Source organism: Vigna umbellata, chromosome 4 (assembly GCF_029865625.1).
Source record: "Vigna umbellata cultivar VRB3 chromosome 4, Vumbellata_1.0, whole genome shotgun sequence".
Lineage (NCBI taxonomy): Eukaryota > Viridiplantae > Streptophyta > Magnoliopsida > Fabales > Fabaceae > Vigna > Vigna umbellata.
Window position 1 is genome coordinate 20,429,700 of NC_142168.1, and position 23,652 is coordinate 20,453,351.

The 23,652-nt window shown below is 34.7% G+C and overlaps 1 protein-coding gene across 1 annotated transcript; it reads left to right on the top strand.

The window, feature by feature from the left end:
- Positions 1-321: 321 nt before the first annotated feature.
- Positions 322-1,280, top strand: LOC148199497 (uncharacterized). The gene is made up of 3 exons (XM_088113198.1): positions 322-477; positions 562-666; positions 756-1,280. Exons 1-3 carry the CDS (start codon positions 322-324, stop codon positions 1,278-1,280), a joined length of 786 nt encoding a protein of 261 aa, XP_087969324.1.
- The last annotated feature ends 22,372 nt before the right edge of the window (positions 1,281-23,652 follow it).

Consider the following 23,652-nt stretch of genomic DNA (forward strand, 5'->3'; position numbering starts at 1 on the left):
CAAAGCAATCACAGCCACCATCAAGCAACAGTTTGATGAGACATGGGTGACATGGGGAAATATACCTCAGACACAAAGAGATGTTTTCTTTGAGCGTTTTAGGGTACACTTGTGTTTATTTACATTATGTACTACAATTAATTTTAAATGTTAAGGTCCTCAATTATCTTATCCAATATTAATCTTTGTTGTCAACAGAGGAAGGTTTCATGGAGGTCTAACCATGAAGAAAAGGTGAAAAAAAATTTCCACACCAAAGCATCTCATAGATTATCTGAGATGTTTAAAAAGGCTAGAACAGAAGGAAAAAAACCTAATTGGATGGGGGATATTGTTTGGAATGGTCTTTTGGAGAAGTGGAACATGCCACTTTATAGACAAAAATGTGAAACGGCCAAAAAGAACAGGACATCTGATAAGGGTGGTTGTTTGCACACTGGGGGATCCATTAGCGTGCATGAGCATGCAATTCGTCTGGTACATATAAATTTATTTTTACATTTCTAGTCATAAACTTTACAAATATTTCATGTTAAAAACTTACATCTTCTTTGCTTTCAGTCACAGGAGCTTGGTCGGTCAGTGCATGTTGATGAAATATTTCAACAGACACATATTCGAGCATCAACAGGACAATTTGTCGATGAAAGGTCTAGGCGGACACATGTTAGTTTCTACTAACTCCATTATATTCTTTATTAGGTTGTAATTCTTAGGTTTATCTATTTAACGATAATCATGTATTCATTTAACAGGAAGAGTTTGAAGCAAAATTTTCTCAAATAAGATCTGAGACAGCATCTGTTGGTGCTTCAGCATGTTCTCCCCTAGACCCTGCAGATGAGGAAAGATTGAGGAACCAATGTTGGTTGGACGTTGCTAGTGGAAGGTACAAGGGACGCGTATACGGCATCGGAAATGTCAGTGCTCAAGATGACTGTGTTGATAGTTACATACAACAGACACAGGCATCTTCTTCTCAGCAACCGATGGCAGACGACATTTCTAACCTCCACACACGAGTATCAACCCACGATGACCAACTTCGACAGATGAACTCTCAATTGCAAGGCTTTATTGGCGTCATAATGCAGTACCTTCCGCCTCCTGTAGTCGCAATTGCACAACAATTTTTTCAATCCCAAAATCAGCCACAAACTAATGTTCAACCACAACAACCACAACAACCACAACAACCACAGCAACCAACAGATCAACCACAGCAACCACAGCAACCAACAGATCAACCACAAGATGATAATGTTTATGGAGATTACTAGTTATGTTTTTAGAAGTAGGGCATCTATGACTCAAACTTATTTCCTCAATAACTTATTTCATCTTATTTGAACTTATTATAATTAACAATTATGTAAACTTTCTTATTATGATTAATGTCAAATGCTTGTTTGTAGGTCTTAAGACTTATTTTATTTGTCAAATTTGTGAATGGATATAATGTGCAGCTCTTGTGAATTGTCTGTGTGGTATGGGCAGGTCTTGTAAATTGTCTGTTTGAATGAGTAGTATGCTATTCAAGTGAATTAATATGTTTAACCGTATATAGGTTATGTACGGATCATCCGTATATAGGTTACATACGGATTATCCGTATGTAACTTATATACGGATAATCTGTATGTAAGTTATGTACGGATTATCCGTATGTAAGTTATCTACGGATTATCCGTATGTAAGTTATATACGGATTATCCGTATGTAAGTTATATACGGATTATCCGTATGTAACTTACATACGGATTATCCGTATGTAACTTATATACGGATTATCCGTACATAACTTATATACGGATTATCCGTATGTAACTTATATACGGATAATCCGTATATAATGTTATCTACAGTCTTTTTATATACGGATTTTTGGCCGTATATAATCCGTATATAATACGATTTTTTATACGGATTTTGGACATTATATATGGATTTTGGCCGTATATAATCGCGATTTTTCTTGTAGTGGAATTATAATTGTGATGGTAGGATAGAGGAATCTTAAAAACCGGAGTTGGTACATCCCTGATCATAGAGCAGCCCTGGTCAAATCCAGTCAGTTGTGACTAGTCATATATACTGGCGTTTATGGTGAGTTTGATTCGTCAAACATTTGATTCTTCTCCGATGACCATTTATGGTGATATTTTAGTATTCCTAATTTATTTTTGTGATATATTCATTTTGTATGATTTTTGTGATGATTGTATATTATTATATTGGGTTTGAATTTATGCGTCTGAACATGATATGAGTATTATGGGGAGATTTTGTAAGGGTATAATGTGAGTTGAGGAATATGAGTATGGTATGAGTCTCGTGGAGAGATTCAGTAATGTTATGATATTCGTGTATATGTTGATTTTGAGGGTCCTGTACTTGGAGGTTATCCTGATACTCTAATAGCCATCCAGTCTCAAGTTGAGAAGGATGAATTATGTGGTGAGAGGGGCAAGAGGTCCTGGTCTATGTGCCCGTTTTGGACATAGTGTTGAGGACTAAGAAGGCATCACAAGTGCGTAACCTTCCGTTGACCGCTCATCAACATATCATCGGGATAAGTGTCTATTGGGTATTGTGGAAAGGGTGTCCCTTGAGTATTATGGAACGAGTGTCTATTGAGTATTGTGGAATGAGTGTATATTAAGTATTGTGGGATGAGTGTCGATTAGTAATTGTGGTATTGTGGAATGAGTATCTATGATGCGATTGTTGTATGATGGTATGAGTGTGTATCATATAATTATTATATGAGGTTTGTTGAGTGCATCAAAGTAAATATGCATGTTTTATAAATGATTGGTTGCATGTTAGCTCACCCTACTTGTTTGTGTTTGTGTTTGGGAATGTGCGGTGATCGTATAATTCGTTATACGGGAGCAGATGAAGAAATGTCGTATGACTCACTGCCAATGAAGAGAAAGATAGAAGAATAAAGTAGAAGAACTCAAGCTATAATTTTGTAGTTGAAATCTGAGTCTAAAATATGTATAGACATATATCAACTATGAATTTTTAAGTGTGAGATTACAGGATGTTACCGTAAATGTAATGTTACAATATATCAATTATGAATTTTCAAGTGTGAGATTATGGGACTATGAATTTTTAAGTGTGAGATTACGGGATGTTACCGTAAATGTAATGTTACAATATATCAATTATGAATTTTCAAGTGTGAGATTATGGGATGTTACTTTGGTATTAGAGCAGTTCGTCCTTAGGATGACCTGTGTGTTGTGGGTCTGTCGTGTCTCCTCTATGAAGAATTGAGTCTAAATGGTATAATTTATCATTTCCTCCAAGTCTAGATAGTAGAGTATTGTGTCTACCTAGAGGTTTTGAGAACAAAAAACGTCTTAATAGGAGTAATGAGGGTGCACACTCATGACTTTTACCAGAGATGATTTTCCATTCTTAATTCTGAAGGTTTGGGGAAAGATAGAGTTGTGGTTCAAGTGTGGTTTTATTTAGAAATCTTTGTCTTCTTCTTGCCTTTGTGGTAGTGTACTGTGCTCTATAGTGGTAGAGGGATGAATATTCAAGGACAACTTGTTATGTATACCTTCATTAGAAATGGTTAAAGCCTTTGACGCAAATTCTTGCCTCGAAGATAAGGAGATATAAGACCAGAATTTAGGTTTCAAAGGAGGGGTGAAGATGTTGGTGTAATGTTTTGTGTGAAGAAGTTTTCCAGAACAAAATCAGGAGATCAGATATCTTACGAAGAGTTGAGTTCAAAGGCTAGAATAAGAGGAGGCTTGGGTAAGCATTGGTGTAGCAAGGTTTAAGGAATCAGATTGGTTCTGTATATCAATGGTGTCAGAAGTGAATTTATCCTACGGACTCATTATGAATCATACTGATAATAATTCTCTGTGTGAATAGATAAATGACACGCACCCAACCTAACTGTGAAACCTCTAATATGCCTAGATTGGCAAGGACTTTGGGGAGTGAACTCATATAGTTTCTAGTACGTGTATCGAATGAGCAAGTTGAAATTAATTACTTGGCATTACGATGCGTATATGTTTGACTGTTTATTTAAATGAATTATAAACGAATTAGGTAAATGAAGTCAATCTTTTCCTATTGATTTCCACATGATATTATCTTTGGTTATTAGTCTGTGTTTACATACATTATGTCTAGTATAGGGGTGATCATGATTTAATAATTCACATGATGAACAAATACTACTTGTCAATGTTTTATGGTATCGGTGTAGCGATTCATGGTTGTTTTGCGTGAACTTCAATTCTATAAACATGTTTGATGCAGTCTCAACTATTACTTGTCATTGATTTGTTGAATTTATAAATTTTATGGTGTGGATACATGATAGGATTAGGAGTTATAAACGTAAGGTACTGCTGGATAGTGTACTAAATTATATTAGAATAGGTCTTAATATTATAAGTGTAGATACCAGTTAAGTGAATTAATTAATAACTAGCATTGCACGTTAAACAGGTTAGACACACACACACATAGATATATATATATATATATATATATATATATATATATATATATATATATATATATATATATATATATATATATATATATATAGGTAAGAAGGATATGATTAAACTGAATGAATCAAGGAAAAACATAAGATTTGATTAATTTCATCATTAGAGTAAAAATTTACAATAAGAGATTTTCCTTCCTAAGACTTTGAAAATTTCACTTCTGGCTTGAGTCTTGTAAATACCCAAAATCAATACAACTCTTCAAGTGTCCAATTTTACCTTAGTATGGACCGAGGAAGGAAGATTGAATAGAATTATTGAGGAAGATACACCAATATGAGTAGAGATATTGAAAAACCAAATGTCTTAACCATTACACCGAAGATGGTCTTACCCTTGAGATAAATAAAATCTATCTTACACTACTTAAATAAAAGAAATAAACAAATTAATGCTGCTAGATAAAAACAAACCGACAGATTTGACAGTAAGGACGCAAAGTTACCTTACCGTGAATCAAGGAATCAACTTTAAACAAAAAAAAGAAGATGGTTAGCTAGTTTACGTTAGATTTAAGTCTATAAATAAATATATAATACTAATAATAATAATAATAATAATAATAAAGATGTTTAAGAGTCGGTCACAAGTGATCGTTAAGGATTACAGTCCATAGTAATAAAAAAAATACATAAAGACAATTGTAGCTCCTTGAGGAGACTATTCTTCGGCAGAAGGAAATCGTAAGGAAAGCTCAACGGAAGGAGCCTTCACCTGGAACTGTAGGGGAGGAGAAATCTCTTTTTTTCAGGAACGGGAGGGATTGAAAAAAGATCCAATGTCACCCGATCTGGAATCGATAACGCTATCCATGAAAGATCTCCAAATAAATAAAATTAGAAATGTTAAGGTAAAAAAAAATATACAACATATCTTACCACTCATAAAAGGTGGCAAGAGGGGCAGGGGAGAGTAAGATGTGGTGGCGGTGCTTTGCTTCAGCATCGTTGCTTTTCACGATACCCATAATTTTGAAACCAACAATAAACGCTATACTCTCCAATTTCCCCATAAACTTTAAGTCTCGTTGCAATCTCGTGCACTAGCTCCCTATTTGGATTTCATATCCCAAATGCAAAAAGGGCCTCTAGCAGAGCAACTTGTTCTTTAGTACGACTCCATCGTTTATATCCCAGCTTGTCTTGAAATTCCAAATTTCTTAAATTTTTGTTCATTTTTCTAAGAGGCAAAACTGAAGGAATATTATGTTTGTGTCAAAGAGGGCTGATACAATTAGTTTTCTTTTAACTCAATGTTGTCCACAAGTCCAGTCTAGATGTATTCTCCCGTCCTCGCAAAGCATCTTACTAGATCTAAGTCCAAAAAGTTCATATTCATGATTTGTTTAAGTTAAATTAATTTTTAGGGTTCGTAGCATTGTTCTACCCATCATACCTTCAAATGAAGGGAGGTTAACAACGGTGTCGCAACCGGGATCATGACGGGACGACGAGCCTAAAAAACAAACGGGTTTGAGAAAAAGGTTTTGGAAGTCGCCACCATAATTTATTATGGAAAACCATAAAATAAGACATGGCCTACGAAAAGAGATTTTTAGGTACGGGAATCGGTTACGTGTAAGGAAGGTATTAGCACCCTATTGCGCATGCCCAAAGACAGTACCTTTAATTAAATGTATAAAGTTGACGTGGTTTTTCAAAATGTTTAATTTTCCCTAAAAAAATAAGAAGTTATTAAAAAAAATTTGTTTTATGAACCGAACAAGAATTGACCTTGGTCCTACGTACATCCATTTATAATGGACAATCAGGGATCACGTGGTTCTTTATGTAGAAAAAGGTTTATGAGTTTGTTTTAAAAATTATTATAGATTGATTTAAATTTTTTAAAAGCGAACCCAACAAAGATTTGATTTAACAAGATTGACTTTTTTTTTGGTTTTAAAGATCTCCTATTTTTTTATTATTTAAGAATGGTTGGAAAAAGAAAGAAATTGGCCATAAGCCGACACATACTTATAAAAAAAATTATGATTTAAAAAAACATTATTTGTGTGTAGGAAAATAGTACCTTTAGGAAAACTTCAGAGTACAGTAAAAAAGAGAATGGTGTAGAGGTGGCATACCTTTTTAGCTTTCAGTGCTCTCGTATTTCTTCTTTGATGATTGTCATTGACAGAACCCTTATGGGTGAGAACCTATTTCTCTCTATACTCTCTTTTTCTCTTTTTATTATTTCTGCATGTTTCTCCTTCTCTTTTTTTTTTCTTCTCCTTTTCTATGGTATAGTGCGTATTTATATACACACATTGTAATATTATGATAATCTTGCCCTTAATTGTGAATATACTATTTTAATTATTGTTTATAATTATTAGCATAATATTGATTCAAATTATTACCATATTAAACTAACAGTTCAAAAATACTGTGTTGGGTATTAAAGTTATTATTTTATTCTTTTTACCCACCCTTAATTATTATTCTCTTATTTTTTTATTTTTATTTATTTACTTACCCGGGCAAAATTGGGTGTTGACAACTGCCCCTCTTTATTTAGATTTTGCTAGATAACATGAACCTTAGAGTTTTGGTGTTATCCTAGTAAAAGCTAAATAAAGATAAAGACACTAATTTCGTTTGGGTTCAAGGAAAAGGAAAGAGATTACCTCAAAGCGTACCTGGTACAACTTGTAGCAACCTTGTGGACCTTGCTGAAGACCCTATGAACTTTGTTCGTAAAATTTGCTGGTGAGGTGCACGAACCTCGTAATTGTTGAAGGTGAGGCGCACGAACCTCGTATAACTTGATGGTGAGGCGCACGAACCTCGTAAAATTTGATGGACAAGTGCACGAACCTCGTATAACTTAATTGTGAGGCGCACGAACCTCGTAAAACTTAATGGAGAGGCGCACGAACCTCATAAAATTTGATGGAGAGGTGCACAAATCTCGTAAAATTTGATAGTGAGGCGCACGAACCTCGTATAACTTAATTGTGAGGCGCACGAACCTCGTAAAACTTAATGGAGAGGTGCACAAACCTCATAAAATTTGATGGAGAGGTGCACGAATCTCGTAAAATTTGATAGTGAGGTGCACGAACCTCGTATAATTTTTTTTGGGTGTCAGGATGAAAACTGGGCTTTGGTGCCACGATGAAAACTGAGCTTAGGTGCCAGGATGAAAATTGGGCTTAGGTGCCAGGACGAAAACTAGGCTTAGGTGTCAGGATGAAAACTGGGCTTAGGTGCTAGGATGAAAACTGGTCTTAGGTGCCAAGATGAAAACTAGGCTTAGGTGTCAGGATGAAAACTGGGCTTTGACAATCTCGGAAAAAATATATTTTTTTTGCTTTTGTTCTTTTTTTTTAAATTCTGAATTTTGTCACTGATGTATTTTCCTTGAACTGTATTCTATCGAATTCACGAATTCTTGTTGAATGTTGGTGATGCATGGTGTGCCATGCTTTTCCTATGATGATGCCTACACTATGGTGAATGCATGAATGTATGGGTGAAAATTCATGTTAGACCCAAATACTTCCCATTTTGTTTTAATTCCACGACATCCTTTAAGAATACACTTGCACCCAGTGAATCTGCCTGTGATGCTTATTATTTTCGGGAGGCATTTTGAAAGTTAAGATCGACCTTATGAAAGAGATGAAAAAAGATTTATTGAATAAAACAATATAATATTGTCAATTCCTCTTTAAAAGCATTCCTATCATGGAATCAATAGAAATTTTTTTTGACTACGCCAGAATTAACTAGCAAAGGCATCCCCTCTCCATCCATTCTGGTGAGAATAAGTGCACCACCACCAAAAGTCTTCTTTACCACATACGGGCCTTCATAATTTGGAGTCCACTTGCCCCTATGATCCTTTGGTATTGGAAAAATCTTTTTTAGGACCAATTCGCCTTCCTGGAATTCCCTTTGCTGGTATAGTTGCCCATGGCATGTTGCGGTCAATCTTTTTTTCTCAATGAGATTGAGTTGATCAAACCGGGTTTGAACTCAATCTGCTTCTTCTAACTGGTTTCCACTAACACTTGTACGGATGGGATTTCTACCTCGAAGTGTAGTACTGCTTTTGTTCCATATACCAAAGAAAAAGGTGTTGCCCCAGTCGACATGCGTACCGATGTGTAGTAACCGAGTAAATCGAAGGTACAAGCCTCTTGATATTTTTTATTAACCGCCTTGACTGCCCCATTCAATTATGGGCGACGATGTGCAGTTTGATTGTTCAGGTTTGCGGTGATGAGAAATTATCTTTAAATCACAATAATCGACACACATTTGCTCATTATCATCCTTCTTCGACACGATACTTGCCACCCATTGCGAGTATTTTGCCCCGGCTAAGAATCTCGCATCGAACTACTTTCGTACTTCATCATTGATTCTGAAGACATTCTAGCTTGAATAGTAACCCGTGTTGAACTCTTTCCTCATGCTAGTGCTGACCTTTACCTCTTATCTCTCGCTTTCTTCTCCTATATTAAAGATTTCAACCTCTCCTTAATGGGGTTTTATTTCTTTAGAATCTTACTTCACAAATCTCATTAACACTGGAGAGGGTTATGGGTCAATCATAATCATCTTCCATGTTATTGATAGGGTGCTCCAAATTAAGAAAATCAACATTATTGTTTTCAAAACATTCATTGTCATATCCATATTATTTGAGTTAAAAAAAATTTAAGACACGAGATGATGAAAAAACAAAACAAACATGATTTAGTGTTAAAGCAAATGCAAAAGAAAGTGTCAACCCGTAATGCACGAACCCCAAGGCTCTAGGCAAAGCAGTGAGGTTAATTAAAAACGATTACATTTCAATAAGCATCACAGACAAATTCTTTATCTTTCAGCCCTTGGGTTTGCAAATACATCTTCTTCTTTATCCTTGTGGTATATTTGTAGGAAATTTTTGTCGATCAGATCTTGGAGAATGCTTCTAAACTTGGTACACTCCTTAATGAAATGCTCGGCTCCTGGATGTACTCCACATGCCTTCTTAGGGTCACCTTTGCTCCTTAGCAAACCCAATTTTACCAGATTTTCAAAAACAAACCATTTAGAACTTCGAATTTCACTTACATTGTTTACTAGTTTGTGTCGTCCAACCTCGATGGCATTTGTTGAAGCGTTTTCATGTTCGGCAAGGGGGTTGACCTCAATACTAGGCTTATCTCACTGAAACTTCAACCATCCTGCACCAATTAGCGATTGTACTTTGAATTTAAGGGACGTGCACTTTTTCGTTGAATGCCCAATGCTTCCCCCGTGAAACTCACATCTCACATTTGCATCAAAACTTTTGGAGTATGGAGGTCATAAGGGTTTTGTGAGATGAACACTGGCCAGACGTTTCTTAAGGAGATGGGGTAACAGTTTCGTATATGTCATAGGAATGGGAGTGAAATTTTTCTCTAGGTTCCTCCTAGGATGAGCCCTTTGGTCAACGTTATGGTCGGAACCCAAGTTGGCTCTAGTGCCCCAGGCATTATTTGAAGCCTGTTGTGGTTGATAATATCCTGGCGGTTGAGATATTGTTTGGGGACCAGACACTGTATTGTTCACATAAGGATGGTAACTCAGACTTGGTTGATAAACATGAGTGGGCGCATGACCTTCCCGTATGGGTATTGTTGATGTTGCATGTACTCCCCCTTCTTTCTCTTTTTCCGGATCAAAAATGGATTTTTTTGGAGTGGTGGCTTGAGATGTAATTTTCCCATTCTTCAGCCCGATCTCGATTCTTTCACCTATGATGATAATATCAGCGAAATTGGAAGTCACATTTCCAATCATATGCTCATAAAAAGGTGGTTGTAGTGTACTCACAAACATTGCAACCATCTCTTTGTTGTATAGAGGTGGCTTAACCTACGCTGCCAATTCTCTCCATCGTTGCGCGTACTCCTTAAAAGACTCCTCTTCTTTCTTTGCCATGTGGTGTAATTGTAACCTGTCTGGTGCAACATGCATGTTGTATTTGTACTGCCTTACAAAGGAATCTGCCAAATCTGCCCAAGAATGAATATGCGAGGAATTCAAATGTGTATACCAACTCAATGTCGCTTCAGCCAAACTATCTTGAAAGAGATGGATAAGTAATTTGTCGTCATGAGCGTAAGCAGCCATTTTTCGACAATACATAGTCAAATGATTCTTAGGGCATGTGTCTCCCTTGTACTTTTCAAATTATGGCACCTTAAACTTGTGTGGAATGGTCACTCCTGGAGCCAAACTCAACCTTCCCACGTCACCAAACCCGTAACCTTCAAACCCCTCTATGGCTTTTAGCCTGTCTTCCAGTACTTCAAGTTTACTTTTCTCTTCTTCTGTGTTTGTGTGTATGGTGGCCTTAGTCGAAACATCATGTACAACAACTGTGTGAGGAGACTTGGACGTTTCATTCATCTTCGTCTCTGTCGTGAGGATAGGCCCTTGAGTACTAATAAGAAGTAAACCATTTGTTATGGGAAATGCCAAAGAAGTGTGCTTTGCCTCTTAATGATCTCTAATGGGTGGTGTGTAACCTGGTGGCAAACCATACATTGGAAACGTGAATTGTGTGCCTACAGCATTATGTATTGGAGGGTGAGCATTATCCTCGGCCTTTACAGAAGAAGTCTCTCCTGCACTCTTCATGGTTTTCAAAGCCTCCAAGATTTAACCGACTTGATCTTTTAGTTGGCTAATATCGGCCTTTACAGCTTCACGTTCGTCTTCCCAAACTTCCATAGCCTCAGAGTTCGCTCGATTCTATAAGCATGTCGTGGAAGTCCCGCCGTTGTTTTTCATTTAACCTTATACTTTTTTTATTAATTTGAATTAGATGAAAACTAAATATGCGAAAATGCAAAAATGAGGCATGCTAAAAATAGACAGAAATCACAAGTCCTTAATATCGTTATGATAGAAATTGAAAATGATGAAAGTTTTATAAGTTTATTCTATTTATTTATTAGACTAAATGGTTTTTATTTTGCCTTAATTATTTATTCATTAAAGCATGAAATTTTCGTTTTTGCTTTTTTTTATTTAAATAAAAACATGATACATTTATTGTTATATATAAAGAAAATGAAGGAAAAATGATGAAAATTGCTAACGCATATAATGTATGAAGATGTTTATGCCAAATAATGATTAAAAGACAACATGTTTTTTTTATGCTTTTAAGGTAGGTCCAATGTCTTAAGGTCTAAACATTGTATGCAATCTCACAAGGATGGCTTCCTAAACCTAAAATCAAGGCCACCAGAGCTATGGTCCTTTTCACAGCATTTTCCACAACAATTGAGATGCAACTAAGTGTGAAATTACATGTGAAGAGAACAAACACTGGCTGAGATTCTCACGATAGCCAAACTGGAAGTAGTCCAGATGTGACACCGCTACGCAACCCCTCTAATTCTATGTTGCACTCAAACCCGGGTATAGGGTCCCACTCATGATATGCACAATAATAATAATAATAGAAAAGAATATAAATAAATTACAAAAATAAATAAAGACAAACATATATAAATAAAGGGAAAAATTGAAATAAAATAAAATAAAGAAAAACCACATCAATTTTTCACATTTAGTTAAGAAGGCATGATTATCTAACGTCCCCAGTGGAGTCCCCATCTGTCGCAACCGGGATCGTGATAGGACGGCGACCCGAAAAAACAAACAGGTTTGAGAAAAAGGTTTTGGAAGTCGCCACCGTAATTTATTATAAAAAAACTATGGAAAACCATAAAATAAGACATGGTCTACGAAAAGAGATTTTCAGGTTCGGGAATCGGTTATGCGTAAGGAAGGTATTAGCACCCTATCGCGCTTGCCCAAAGGCATTACCTTTAATTAAATGTATAAAGTTGACGTGGATTTTCAAAATGTTTAATTTTGTTTTATGAACCCGACAAGAATTGACCTTGGTCCTACGTACATCCATTTATAATGGACAATCAGGGATCACATAGTTCTTTATGTAGAAAAAGGTTTGTGAGTTTGTTTTAAAAATTATTATAGATTGATTTAAATTTTTGAAAAGCGAACCCAACAAAGATTTGATTTAACAAGATTGACATTTTTTTTGGTTTTTAAGATCTCGTATTTTTTTATTTTTTAAGAAAGGTGGAAAAAGAAAGAAACTGGTCATAAGCCGACACATACTTATAAAAAAAATTATGATTTAAAAAAACATTATTTGTGTGTAGGAAAAATAGTACCTTTAGGAAATACTTCAGAGTACAATAAAAAAAGAAAAAGAATGGTGTAGGGGTGACATACGTTTTTAGCTTTCAGTACTCTCGTATTTCTTGTTTGATGATTGTCATTGACATAACCCTTATGGGTGAAAACCTATTCTTCTCTATACTCTCTTTCTCTCTTTTTATTATTTCTGCATGTTTCTCCTTCTCTTTTTTTTTTCCCTTTTCTATGGCAGAGTGTGTATTTATATATACACATTGTAATATTATGATAATTTTGCCCTTAATTGTGAAATAATTGACAATGAACAAAAAGGGAAAGAAATGATCTTCGTTGCCAGAAAATAATATTCAAAACAATGATTATCATTATTGTCAGAAAATTTGTCCATTTTTTAAAAATCTTATTTTCCTCTTTAAAAGCAACTGACGCAGGAAATTATATCAATATACTATTTTAATTATTGTTTATAATTATTAGCATAATATTGATTTAAATTATTACCATATTAAACTAACATTTCAAAAATATTGTGTTTGGTATTAAAGTTATTATTTTATTCTTTTTACCCACCATTAATTATTATTATCTTATTTTTTCATTTTTATTTATTTACTTACACGGACGAAATTGGATGTTGACAAACGGTTTTCCAGCTTATATACCCCATTATTAGTTTATCAGTATAAAAAAAGTGAGAGTGGTGAAATAACAAAAAAAATAAACAAGTATAACAAGAACAAGGGACGAACGTAAATGCAAAAGAGCATGGATTAAAAGAAAGCTTAAAGGAAAGAAAGAACAAAACGAAAGATTGAGAGGATGAATAATTAGTATGTAGAATAATTATTGGATAAATTTCTTGTGTATGGGATTTTGATTTGTGAAAGGGCTGTGTTTGTTATATTTTTTTAGAAAAAAAATTGTTATGGTTGGGTGTTGACAAACGGTTTTCCAGCTTATATACCCCATTATTAGTTTATCAATATAAAAAAAATGAGAGTGGTGAAATAACAAAATAAATAAACAAGTATAACAAGAACAAGGGACGAACATAAATGCAAAAGAACATGGATTAAAAGAAAGCTTAAAGGAAAGAAAGAACAAAACGAAAGATTGAGAGGATGAATAATTAGTATGTAGAATAATTATTGGATAAATTTCTTGTGTATGGTATTTTGATTTGTGAAAGGGCTGTGTTTATTATATTTTTTTAGAAAAAAAAATGTTATGGTATTTGTATGTAGAATAATTAGTACAAATTGAATTGACTAGGTAACCCATAAAGGAAGTTAACAGTAATATACAGTACATCTTATATTTATAACTCAGTATGACTTATGTGAATAATTATTTGAAGAATCAAAATTTATTACCATAATCATTATGTACTAACACTTAACTATTAGAAGTTGTAATTGACTTGAAACAAAAAAAAATAGTACACACACACACACACACACACACACACATATATATATATATATATATATATATATATATATCGTACTATCATATATTTTTCTTGAAGTATAGAATTTTCGAGGTCGAAAAATTTTTTGTTGTTAGGGAGAATGTAACACCCATGAAAAATATTTACCTTAATAGTAACAATTTTATTACTAGTAATAATAAATTTATTTGTGATCAATGGAAAATATAATAAGTTTATAAAGTGTGAAAAGTTAAATAAGAAATTTTGGTAGCTTAATTGGTAGAAAATTTTGGTGATGGGTTCAAACTCTTTTCTACCATTTTGTTTAAAGAAACAAAAAAGTAAAATAAAATTTAAAATGTTGATAATGGAGAAAGCATTCAGATTTGAAGGCATTATTGAGGAATCCATTATGTAAGTGGTGATATTAATATAATAAAATATTATTAAAATAATAAATAATATTAAAAAATTGATGAATAGTAAAGTTTTTTGGACTATAAATAGCTATGAGAGGGGCGGCTATTTTGCAAAGGAGAGGAAGAATCAAGTGAAAAACCTTGAGAAATAGAAAAGAAAGAGTTAGGCAAAAAAATTTAGTTGCAAGAGAAGTAGAGGCTCTAGACGGTTTTTGGGGAAAACAAATTCGGAGCAAGAGAAGTCTGGAATAGAGGTAGGGGAGCTAACCTTTCTAAGCTTTTATATTATGATTTAATATTGTTTTATTACTATTCATGTCTTGAAATTTTGTGTGAATACTGTTAATGCTTACTATATATCTATCTATATTGAATTTCGGTATTAATATTATATGTTGTTGTTTTGAATCTGTAAATAAGAAATTTATTAAAAACTAGTTGAGGAACACTTTGGCTAAGGAAAGACTTGGTACTTAAGTTGTCCATTATGACACACCTCTCTTTTCTAGAAGTCTACTCGATATGTTTTTAACTTAAATCTTGTTGTACAGATTGAGTACTGTTAAATTATTATGCATTATATCTCGTTGGAATGAAAATGTCTGATGGATTCATGTTATTGTGGTAGATATGGAATTATGAACTATAATTGTGATGGTAGGATAGAGGAATCTTAAAAACCGGAGTTGGTACATCCCTGATCATACAAACAGCCTTGGTCCAATCTAGTAAGTTGTTACTAGTCATATGTACTGGCGTTTATGGTGAGTCGGATTCGTCGAACATTTGATTCTTCTCCAGTGACCATTTATGGTGATATTTCAGTATTCCTAATTTATTTTGTGATATATTCATTCGGTATGATTTCTGTGATGATTGTATATTATTATATTGGATTTGAATTTTTGCGTCTGAACATGATATGAGTATTATGGGGAGATTTTGTAAGGGTATAATGTGAGTTGAGGAATATGAGTATGGTATGAGTCTCGTGGAGAGATTCAGTAATGTTATGATATTCGTGTATATGTTGATTTTGAGGGTCCTGTAGTTGGAGGTTATCCTGATACTTTGATAGTCATCCAATCTCAAGTTTGGAAGCACGAATTATGTGGTGAGAGGGGCAGGAGCTCCTGGTCTATGTGCCGGTTTTGGACATAGTGTTGAGGACTAACCTTGTGGATGGCAGGAGGTCCTGGTCTATGTGCCGGTTTTGGACATAGTGTTGAGGACTAAGAAGGCATCACAAGTGTGTAACCTCCTGTTGACCACTCATCAACATATCATCGGGATAAGTGTGTATTGGGTATTGTGGAAAGGGTGTCCCTTGAGTATTGTGGAACAAGTGTCTATTGAGTATTGTGGAACGAGTGTCTATTAAGTATTGTGGGATGAGTGTCGATTAGTAATTGTGGTATTGTGGGATGAGTATCTATGTTGCGATTGTTGTATGACGGTATGAGTGGGTCTCACATAATTATTATGAGGTTTGTTGAGTGTATCAAAGTAAATATGCATGTTTTATAAATGATTGGTTGCATGTTAGCTCACCCTACTTGTTTGTGTTTGAGTTTGGGTATGTGCGATGATCGTATAATTCGTTATACAGGAGCAGAAGAAGGAATGTCGTCTGACTCACTGCCAATGAAGAGAAAGATAGAAGAATAAAGTAGAAGAACTCAAGTTATAATTTTGTTGTTGAAATCTGAGTCTAAAATATGTACAGACATATATCAACTATGAATTTTTAGATATCAAATTACGGGATGTTACCGTAAATGTAATGTTACAATATATCAATTATGAATTTTCCAAATGTGAAATTACGGGATGTTACCGTAAATATAATGTTACAATATATCAATTATGAATTTTCCAAATGTGAAATTATGGGATGTTACAGTATATTTTTCTCAACACTTATATACATTAATTAAGCAACCAACCCAAAAATTTATCTACAATGCTAAGACATCTAGTTAAAAAAATCACCAACTGCGTAAAACTTTGTGGTTGTCATTCCTTATAGTTTTTTTTTTTTTAAAGAAAAACCCAAATCACAATTTATTTTTATAATAAAGTCAAAGCGGTAGTTACCTGGCCAACACATGGAACTATTACAACTTTAATTTTAATATAAATTATACATTATTTACCCAAGCGCAATAACAAATATGAAGAAGAAGGAAAACCGGAATTTGCCAAGGTTTTTTAAAATGTTATATATATATATATATCACAAAACTAGTTAAGTCTTTTTATATGGATTGTTATTCCTGCTATTTTAGAAATTGTTTAGAAAAAACATACTCTAAGTAAAATAAGATATATAATTAGTTTGATATTTTACTTATCTTAAAAATTATACCTTAAAAACTTAATCCCTCATTTTTATTATTCTACTTAATTAAATTTTATAGGGTATTAGATTTCTTTTGTGTAATTTTGTTTAATAATATATTAAATCATTTTTAGGCACACATGTAATCATTCTTACTTGTTATTATTATTTTATATTAGTTATAAAATAACATTACTCGATTATAAAAAAACTGACAAACAAAGAATTAAGTGAAAAAGATAAAAATTCTAAATACGTCGTATATAAAGAAATTAATAAAAAATTAATTGAAAATACTTAAATTTATGGGATATTTAAAATTTAATTAAGAATAAAATTAACACAAAAGTTAAACAGAGTTTGTTTAATTTATCAACAGTAACATGTAACAATTAAAAATTAATATTTTTTAGTTTATGTGACATCCTTAAATATATAACAACTTATATAATTAAGACGTCATCATTCCAATAAAGAAAACAGTTAGAATAGACTAGTAGTTTCGTAATTCACATTACAATCATTCACATAAAGGACAAAACTTAAAACTTAAACAATTTAGAGTATTTCAAAATAACACCGACTTAAATTTAGAAATCCTAAAAATACTATACTACAACATCAACATCCTCCAACTCTTGCTCCAAGGTAACCTCTTCGACAACATCTCCTCTCATCCAAGTGGATGATCATCGCAAAGGAAAAACATATACAAGCAGCACACAAACACAGAAGCAAGGGTGAGCTAGATAAATAAGCAATAAACATATAATACAATCAATCGATGTCATCATGCTTAGTTACATATAAAAGAATAATTAAAGCATACCCTTTAAACCATGACTCAAACACTCAACACAACTCATCCGGATTGGTATAATTGTCGAACTATTGCTCATCTTTTCACTTGCATAGTTCAGCTGGCCCTCCCCAACACTATGCAAGGTAAATCCCCCAATCTGTCTATGTCTAAACTCTAAGACTATAGACGAGGACCTCCCTCTACTCTCACCACTCACATTGTTCTTCTCTATTTGAGCATGAACAGTGCTTTGAGTGTAGGGATAGACATACCAGTTCAAAGCTCCATACAGTTATACAGAACAACAACAAACCCCCACAACCACTTCCAATCATCTCACCCTGAGATGTCTAATTCATACTCAAATACATCATTATAGTTCACAACCATGTTCTTTCCAACCACCCAAGTCTCATACATAACCGTACATGACAATTTGTTAAGAAAAAAACATTAATCAATCCAATACACATTACCAGACAATAACAGTCCCAAGAGAACCACTAAACCACACAAAACCCCGTAACTCATATTAGACAAAGAAAATGGCTTTGAAACCATCACCAACAGTTCCAGACAGGTTCAAAAACCCCAAAATGACCTAAGGAACATCCAAAACGGACATCCGAAACCCCAAAAACTATTAAAAACAAATACAACAACATGTTGGTACGCCCAGGGGCGCTCGAGGGGCGCTGGGCGCGAACCGCCTCGCATCCAGGGGCGCTCGTGGGCGCTTGGGGCAAACTAGAGGGCGCCCAGCCCATACTAGTTGACAGCAACCATGAAATTTGACTTTTGATGCACTTGGAACCTGTTTTAATGACTAAAAGGGTTCTTTACAGTACATTTGTATTGATGGAAAAACATGTTTATAAGTTAAAACAAACATCCATTTGATCACTAGATCCAAGACTAGGTGTATCAAACCACTTTTGACACTTTAAAAATCCAAATTCACTTCTACAAGTTGCCTAATTTCATTTCTATCCTTTAAAACCCTCAAACCAGTTTGCAACCTACATCAACAAGCGTAATTCCTGCAAAATATCATACATAGCATACAACAAATTTTAACCAAACTCTAGCTCCCCTTACCTCATGAAGACTTCCTTTGTAAACCTTGAATCCATCTCCACAAGAGACTTGTAGCACATTGGCCTCCTTGCAACTCCAGAATCTCTCAACTTCACCACTCTCACGGATTTTGCAGCAAGGACTTCATCCCCCACAAGGGCCGAACCCATTTCCTCCTTTTCCCACACTTGTAGATCTGCCCAAGAGACACCATGGCCCCTTAATCCACAAAGAAACACATAAAAATTGGAAAGGAGATCTACCCACGCTGTTAACTTTTTGGCAAGTATACCAAATCGTTCCAAGTAATACAGTGATAAGTAAAGTATCGTTCTCCTCAGGGAATTTGTGGTACGTTATTCAATTAAAATTTATTTATCAAAATCAATTGAACAACAAAATATAGGTGAATTAACAGTTTCAAGCTAGATGACAATTTAAAATTTAAATTAAAATTTAAAGAAAGCTTCATTGGAATTGACTTCATGACCACATTACAGTGACTAATCTGAGCAATATAACTTGCGTTCACACATCAACATCACAGTATCTTGGTTTAATTCCTTAAAACAAGTTCTAAAGAATTATGTTCAATTCTTAATTCCTTAAGTAAGTAAACATAAACTTTGCATTAAGAACGATGTTATTGATGACCAGGAGAATTGAAACTATTCCTAGCATCTTTCCTTCTGGTTGCTTTTCTTGCGTTAATACTCAAATTTACTTCCCAGTACAATTTAAATATAAAAACAAGTTTATTTTACTTCCGTAAAATAAAATAAAAAGTAAACAAGAAAAGCATACGAACACAATTTATATTGAACAGGAAAGATTACATCAAATGTCAGCCATTACAGTCAATTCCAACGAATAAAAGTTTAGCCTATCCTAGACATCACAAACATACTCATTTCTGCAATTCCTTGCATGATGTGCAGTCTTGATGTCTTCAGAGAGGTCTCCTGATGGTCTCCAGAGCAGTTCTTCTCCAAAAATCTATTTTCCAGTCCTTTCGTCTATCCCTCAAAGCACGTCTTTTAAGAGACAGTTTATTTCTCATAAAACTGCTCCATTCGCTCAGCGCACAGAAGCAGATTCGCTGTGCGAATTAAAATTAATTCAGCACTCAACTGCACCAACTCGCTAAGCGCACAACCTCTGATGCGCTGTGCGAATTCAAGACTTGAAATCTCCAAACTGGCATGATTCGCTCAGCGAACCAATGGTGGTGCGCTGTGCGAATGTATTCTCCTGGCTCTGCGAATTTTGCTTATGCTATGCGAGAATTGGCTGACAATTTCACTTTTGTACAACTTTTCCTGAACAATAATTTACAACACAATCTACTTCCTATTACGACTTTTCACTGAGTAATAACATGAATAATTACAAAATTGAGATCCTTTATAAGTGTCAAAACATCTGTTTTTTCACACTTATCAACTCCCCCAAACTTGAACTATTTCATGCCCTCAGGAAATAACAGAAACATATGAACAACACATAACACACCTTTGACGTTTTGATAGAATGACTTTACACATCAGACAAATCACATGCATTCCTAAAGATTCAAACAGGTATGACACAGTACAATACTCAAAAATTCACCTGTGTATAGAATATGTAAAACCAGATCAGCATTTATCAGTCTCACCACTCACAGTGTTTGTCCTCACAGCAGAATTGTCATAGAACTTCATCAGCTTTTGCATTTCATTTGATTCACACACTTCACACACTATTGGTTAAGTCAAAAGGTCTTTTCAGGTTAAGGCTTGGCTTGGCTAGAAAAAGAATCATGGTTTTTCTTGGATTCAAAGACACCTATTAAGAAGAGAACAATTTCAATTCCCAATCCAGTACTCAAATCCCAAAATATATCATTCATCACATACCATTTTCTTTCACAGCTCAACCTTCTTTTTCATTTTGAGCTTTTTTTTTTTATTGATCTTTTCTTCCCACCAATTTGAATTCAACCTTAACCTCTTTTAAAGCATAATACATGTTCTCTTCTAAGGTGTAAGGTAGGATATCATCTAATAGGCTCAAGGTGGAAGGAAAAAATTCTCAAGGCTCAAAAGGGTTCACAAATGTATCACAGTGTCTAAAGGTTGGCTATCTGGCCACGTAGCTATATAATCAATACTAAACAGGGCCTTTTTCATCCTTAACCAAAAAGAGTGTGTACATAGAATCAAACTCATGCAAAATCCAAGTTCATATCCAGACAATTCAATATCTCTCAATCAGTATATGTGCTCAACACTCACAAATCTGGTCATATTCATACACACAGATAAAAATTTTGAAGCACAGTAACCACAAACATACATGTCATCATCATCAGGAATCACATAACTTAATCAGACAATGCATAGTCATTAAATCAAAACCTCAAAGTCTTTACAACCACAACCAACATCACAAATAAACTGAGTTCCACAATAACATCTAAACTGAAACATCTAAAAACAACATAACAAAAACATAAATAACACATCAATAACATTTGTCCATCAGCACTCTACCAGGACGCATCTGGCCTGGATCTCCACTGGCTCTCCTGCGAATGATAACTCTGCTGTACCCATCTGGGATCTGGCTCCTCTTCTTCCTCATCACCATCACCTGCCATCATGTCCTCCTGCTCATCTAACTCTGGCTCTGGTGCTCCTGGAAAGGCACTCCCCCACCTGGACTCAGGCCTGTCCTCAGGCCATAAAAGGAGTGCTGCAAACTCAAAAAAGAAGTCATCTGCATAATATTGGCTTAGCGCACCGGATCTGTGCGCTAAGCGAATAAACCAGTTTTGTTTTTTTTTTTGGTTTTTTTTTTTTTTTTTTTTTTTTTTTTTTTTTGCACAAAATTCGCTCAGCGCACCACATACTGTGCGCTATGCGAATTAGTACTTAATTAATTTTTTTTTTTTTTTTTTTTAAAAAAATTTTTTTTTTTTTTTTTTAAATTTTTTTTTTAACAAAATTCGCTCAGCGCACCGGATCTGTGTGCTGTGCGAATAATTTTACTTTTAATGCACAAGACAATTCGCATAGCGCACTTCAGCTGTGCGCTGTGCGAATTAAAATAAACAAGCACTTTCGAATTAATTCGCTCTGCACAGAATTTCGCCTTGCGAATATTTTGACAGAGAACTCCCTCAAACTTTGAATAGCAGAGCGGAAAATTTGCGCTATGCGAATTAATTGCTCAATTTCTCCCAATTTGCTCCAGTGATTTTTATTCGCCTTGTTTATCCAATGCGCTATTCGAATTCTTTTAAAGAGAGAAAATTACTTTTTAAGTCGCAAAGCGCATGTGATGCGCTGTGCGAACCACAATCTCTGAACAATTTCTTTGTCTCTCTCGCCTAGCGCATGCAATTCGCTGTGCGAATAAATCACTGCTTCATAAAATCATCTAGTCGCATAGCGCACCTCAGCTGTGCGCTGTGCGACTAAAACGTCAGAAATCAATCCTCACGCTTTATTAACACTTCCTCTCCACCATCAATCTAAACAATTTACTGAAACACAATCAACAAACACATATATACAAACATGTGCTAGGGTGCCTCCTAGCAAGCGCTTCTTTAACGTCACTAGCTTGACCCAGAATCTCATGGTTAATTTGGATTGTTGATGTTGGTGTGCTTCTTCCTCTCATGACACCAACATTTTCTGAGTAACTTTCTTGTCACCAACTTAATTCTTCTTGAATATGGAGCCTCAATTTCGAGTACTCCATTTTCCTTTATGTCCTTGATGACCCATAACCTGTTCTTAAGATTCACAGGTATTCCAGGTTTGAATTCATCACTTTTCACTTCAATTTGTTGGTGAACTCTTTGCTTCTCCTTATCCTCATCTCTTTCCTTCACTTTTGGATTGAAATAAGTAAAATTCTGCTTGGCCAACTTGACAACTTGCCTTGGAAGACTAGTAATTGCTAAAACTTCATCTTTTACTTTGGAACTAGTCTTTTCCTCTTGATTTTGCTTCACACCTTCAAAGACATTCAATATCACCTCTTCATCTTGGTCTTTTAATTTCACAGTTCCATCATCAACATGAATGACAACCTTAGCTGTCTTCATGAAAGGTCTTCCAAGAATGAGAGGTATATCTACACCTTCCTCCATTTCCATTACTACAAAATCAACAGGGAATTTTAATTTATCAACTTTAATCACCACATCTTCCACTACACCGTAAGGATGCTTAATGGACCTATCTGCCATTTGCAAGATCATTCTGGTTGACTTGACTTCAAGGTCACCAATCTTTTTGAGCATAGATAGGGGCATCAAATTGATGCTAGCCCCTAAGTCAACAAGAGCCTTCCCTATATCATGATTTCCAATGGTGCAGGGGATAGTGAAACTCCCTGGATCTTTGACTTTTGGAGGTAGAGATTTCTGCATTATTGCACTGCAATTTCCATGCACTTCAATTGTTTCCTCATTTAAATACTTCTTCTTTTTACTGAGGAATTGTTTCACATATTTCGCATAAGCAGGAATTTGTTGCAGTGCTTCAGTCAAGGGCAAAGTAATCTCAAGTTGATTAAATATCTTCTTGAACCGATCCATTTGTCTTTGCTTATCCTTCTGTGAAGTATTTTTAGGATAAGGAAGTTGCTTCACCAACTCTTTCTCTTTTTGTTTTCCATCTTCATTCCTGTTTCTACATTCTTCTTCTTCAATCACTTCCTTTTGATCATCCTCTATGTGTGCTTCACCCTCTTTATTTGTCGGCTTCTCCTTGGAATCAAACCCCACTTCTTTTCCACTTCTGGTTATTATGACATTACATTCCTCCCTGGAGTGAACTT

Bases quoted from the DNA above. Each gene is read 5' to 3' on its own strand.
- LOC148199497 (XM_088113198.1), top strand. From the start codon at position 322: ATGGGGGATATTGTTTGGAATGGTCTTTTGGAGAAGTGGAACATGCCA. The intron at 478-561 runs GTACATATAAAT...CTTTGCTTTCAG, and splicing joins ATGAGCATGCAATTCGTCTG to TCACAGGAGCTTGGTCGGTC. The intron at 667-755 runs GTTAGTTTCTAC...TTCATTTAACAG, and splicing joins AAAGGTCTAGGCGGACACAT to GAAGAGTTTGAAGCAAAATT.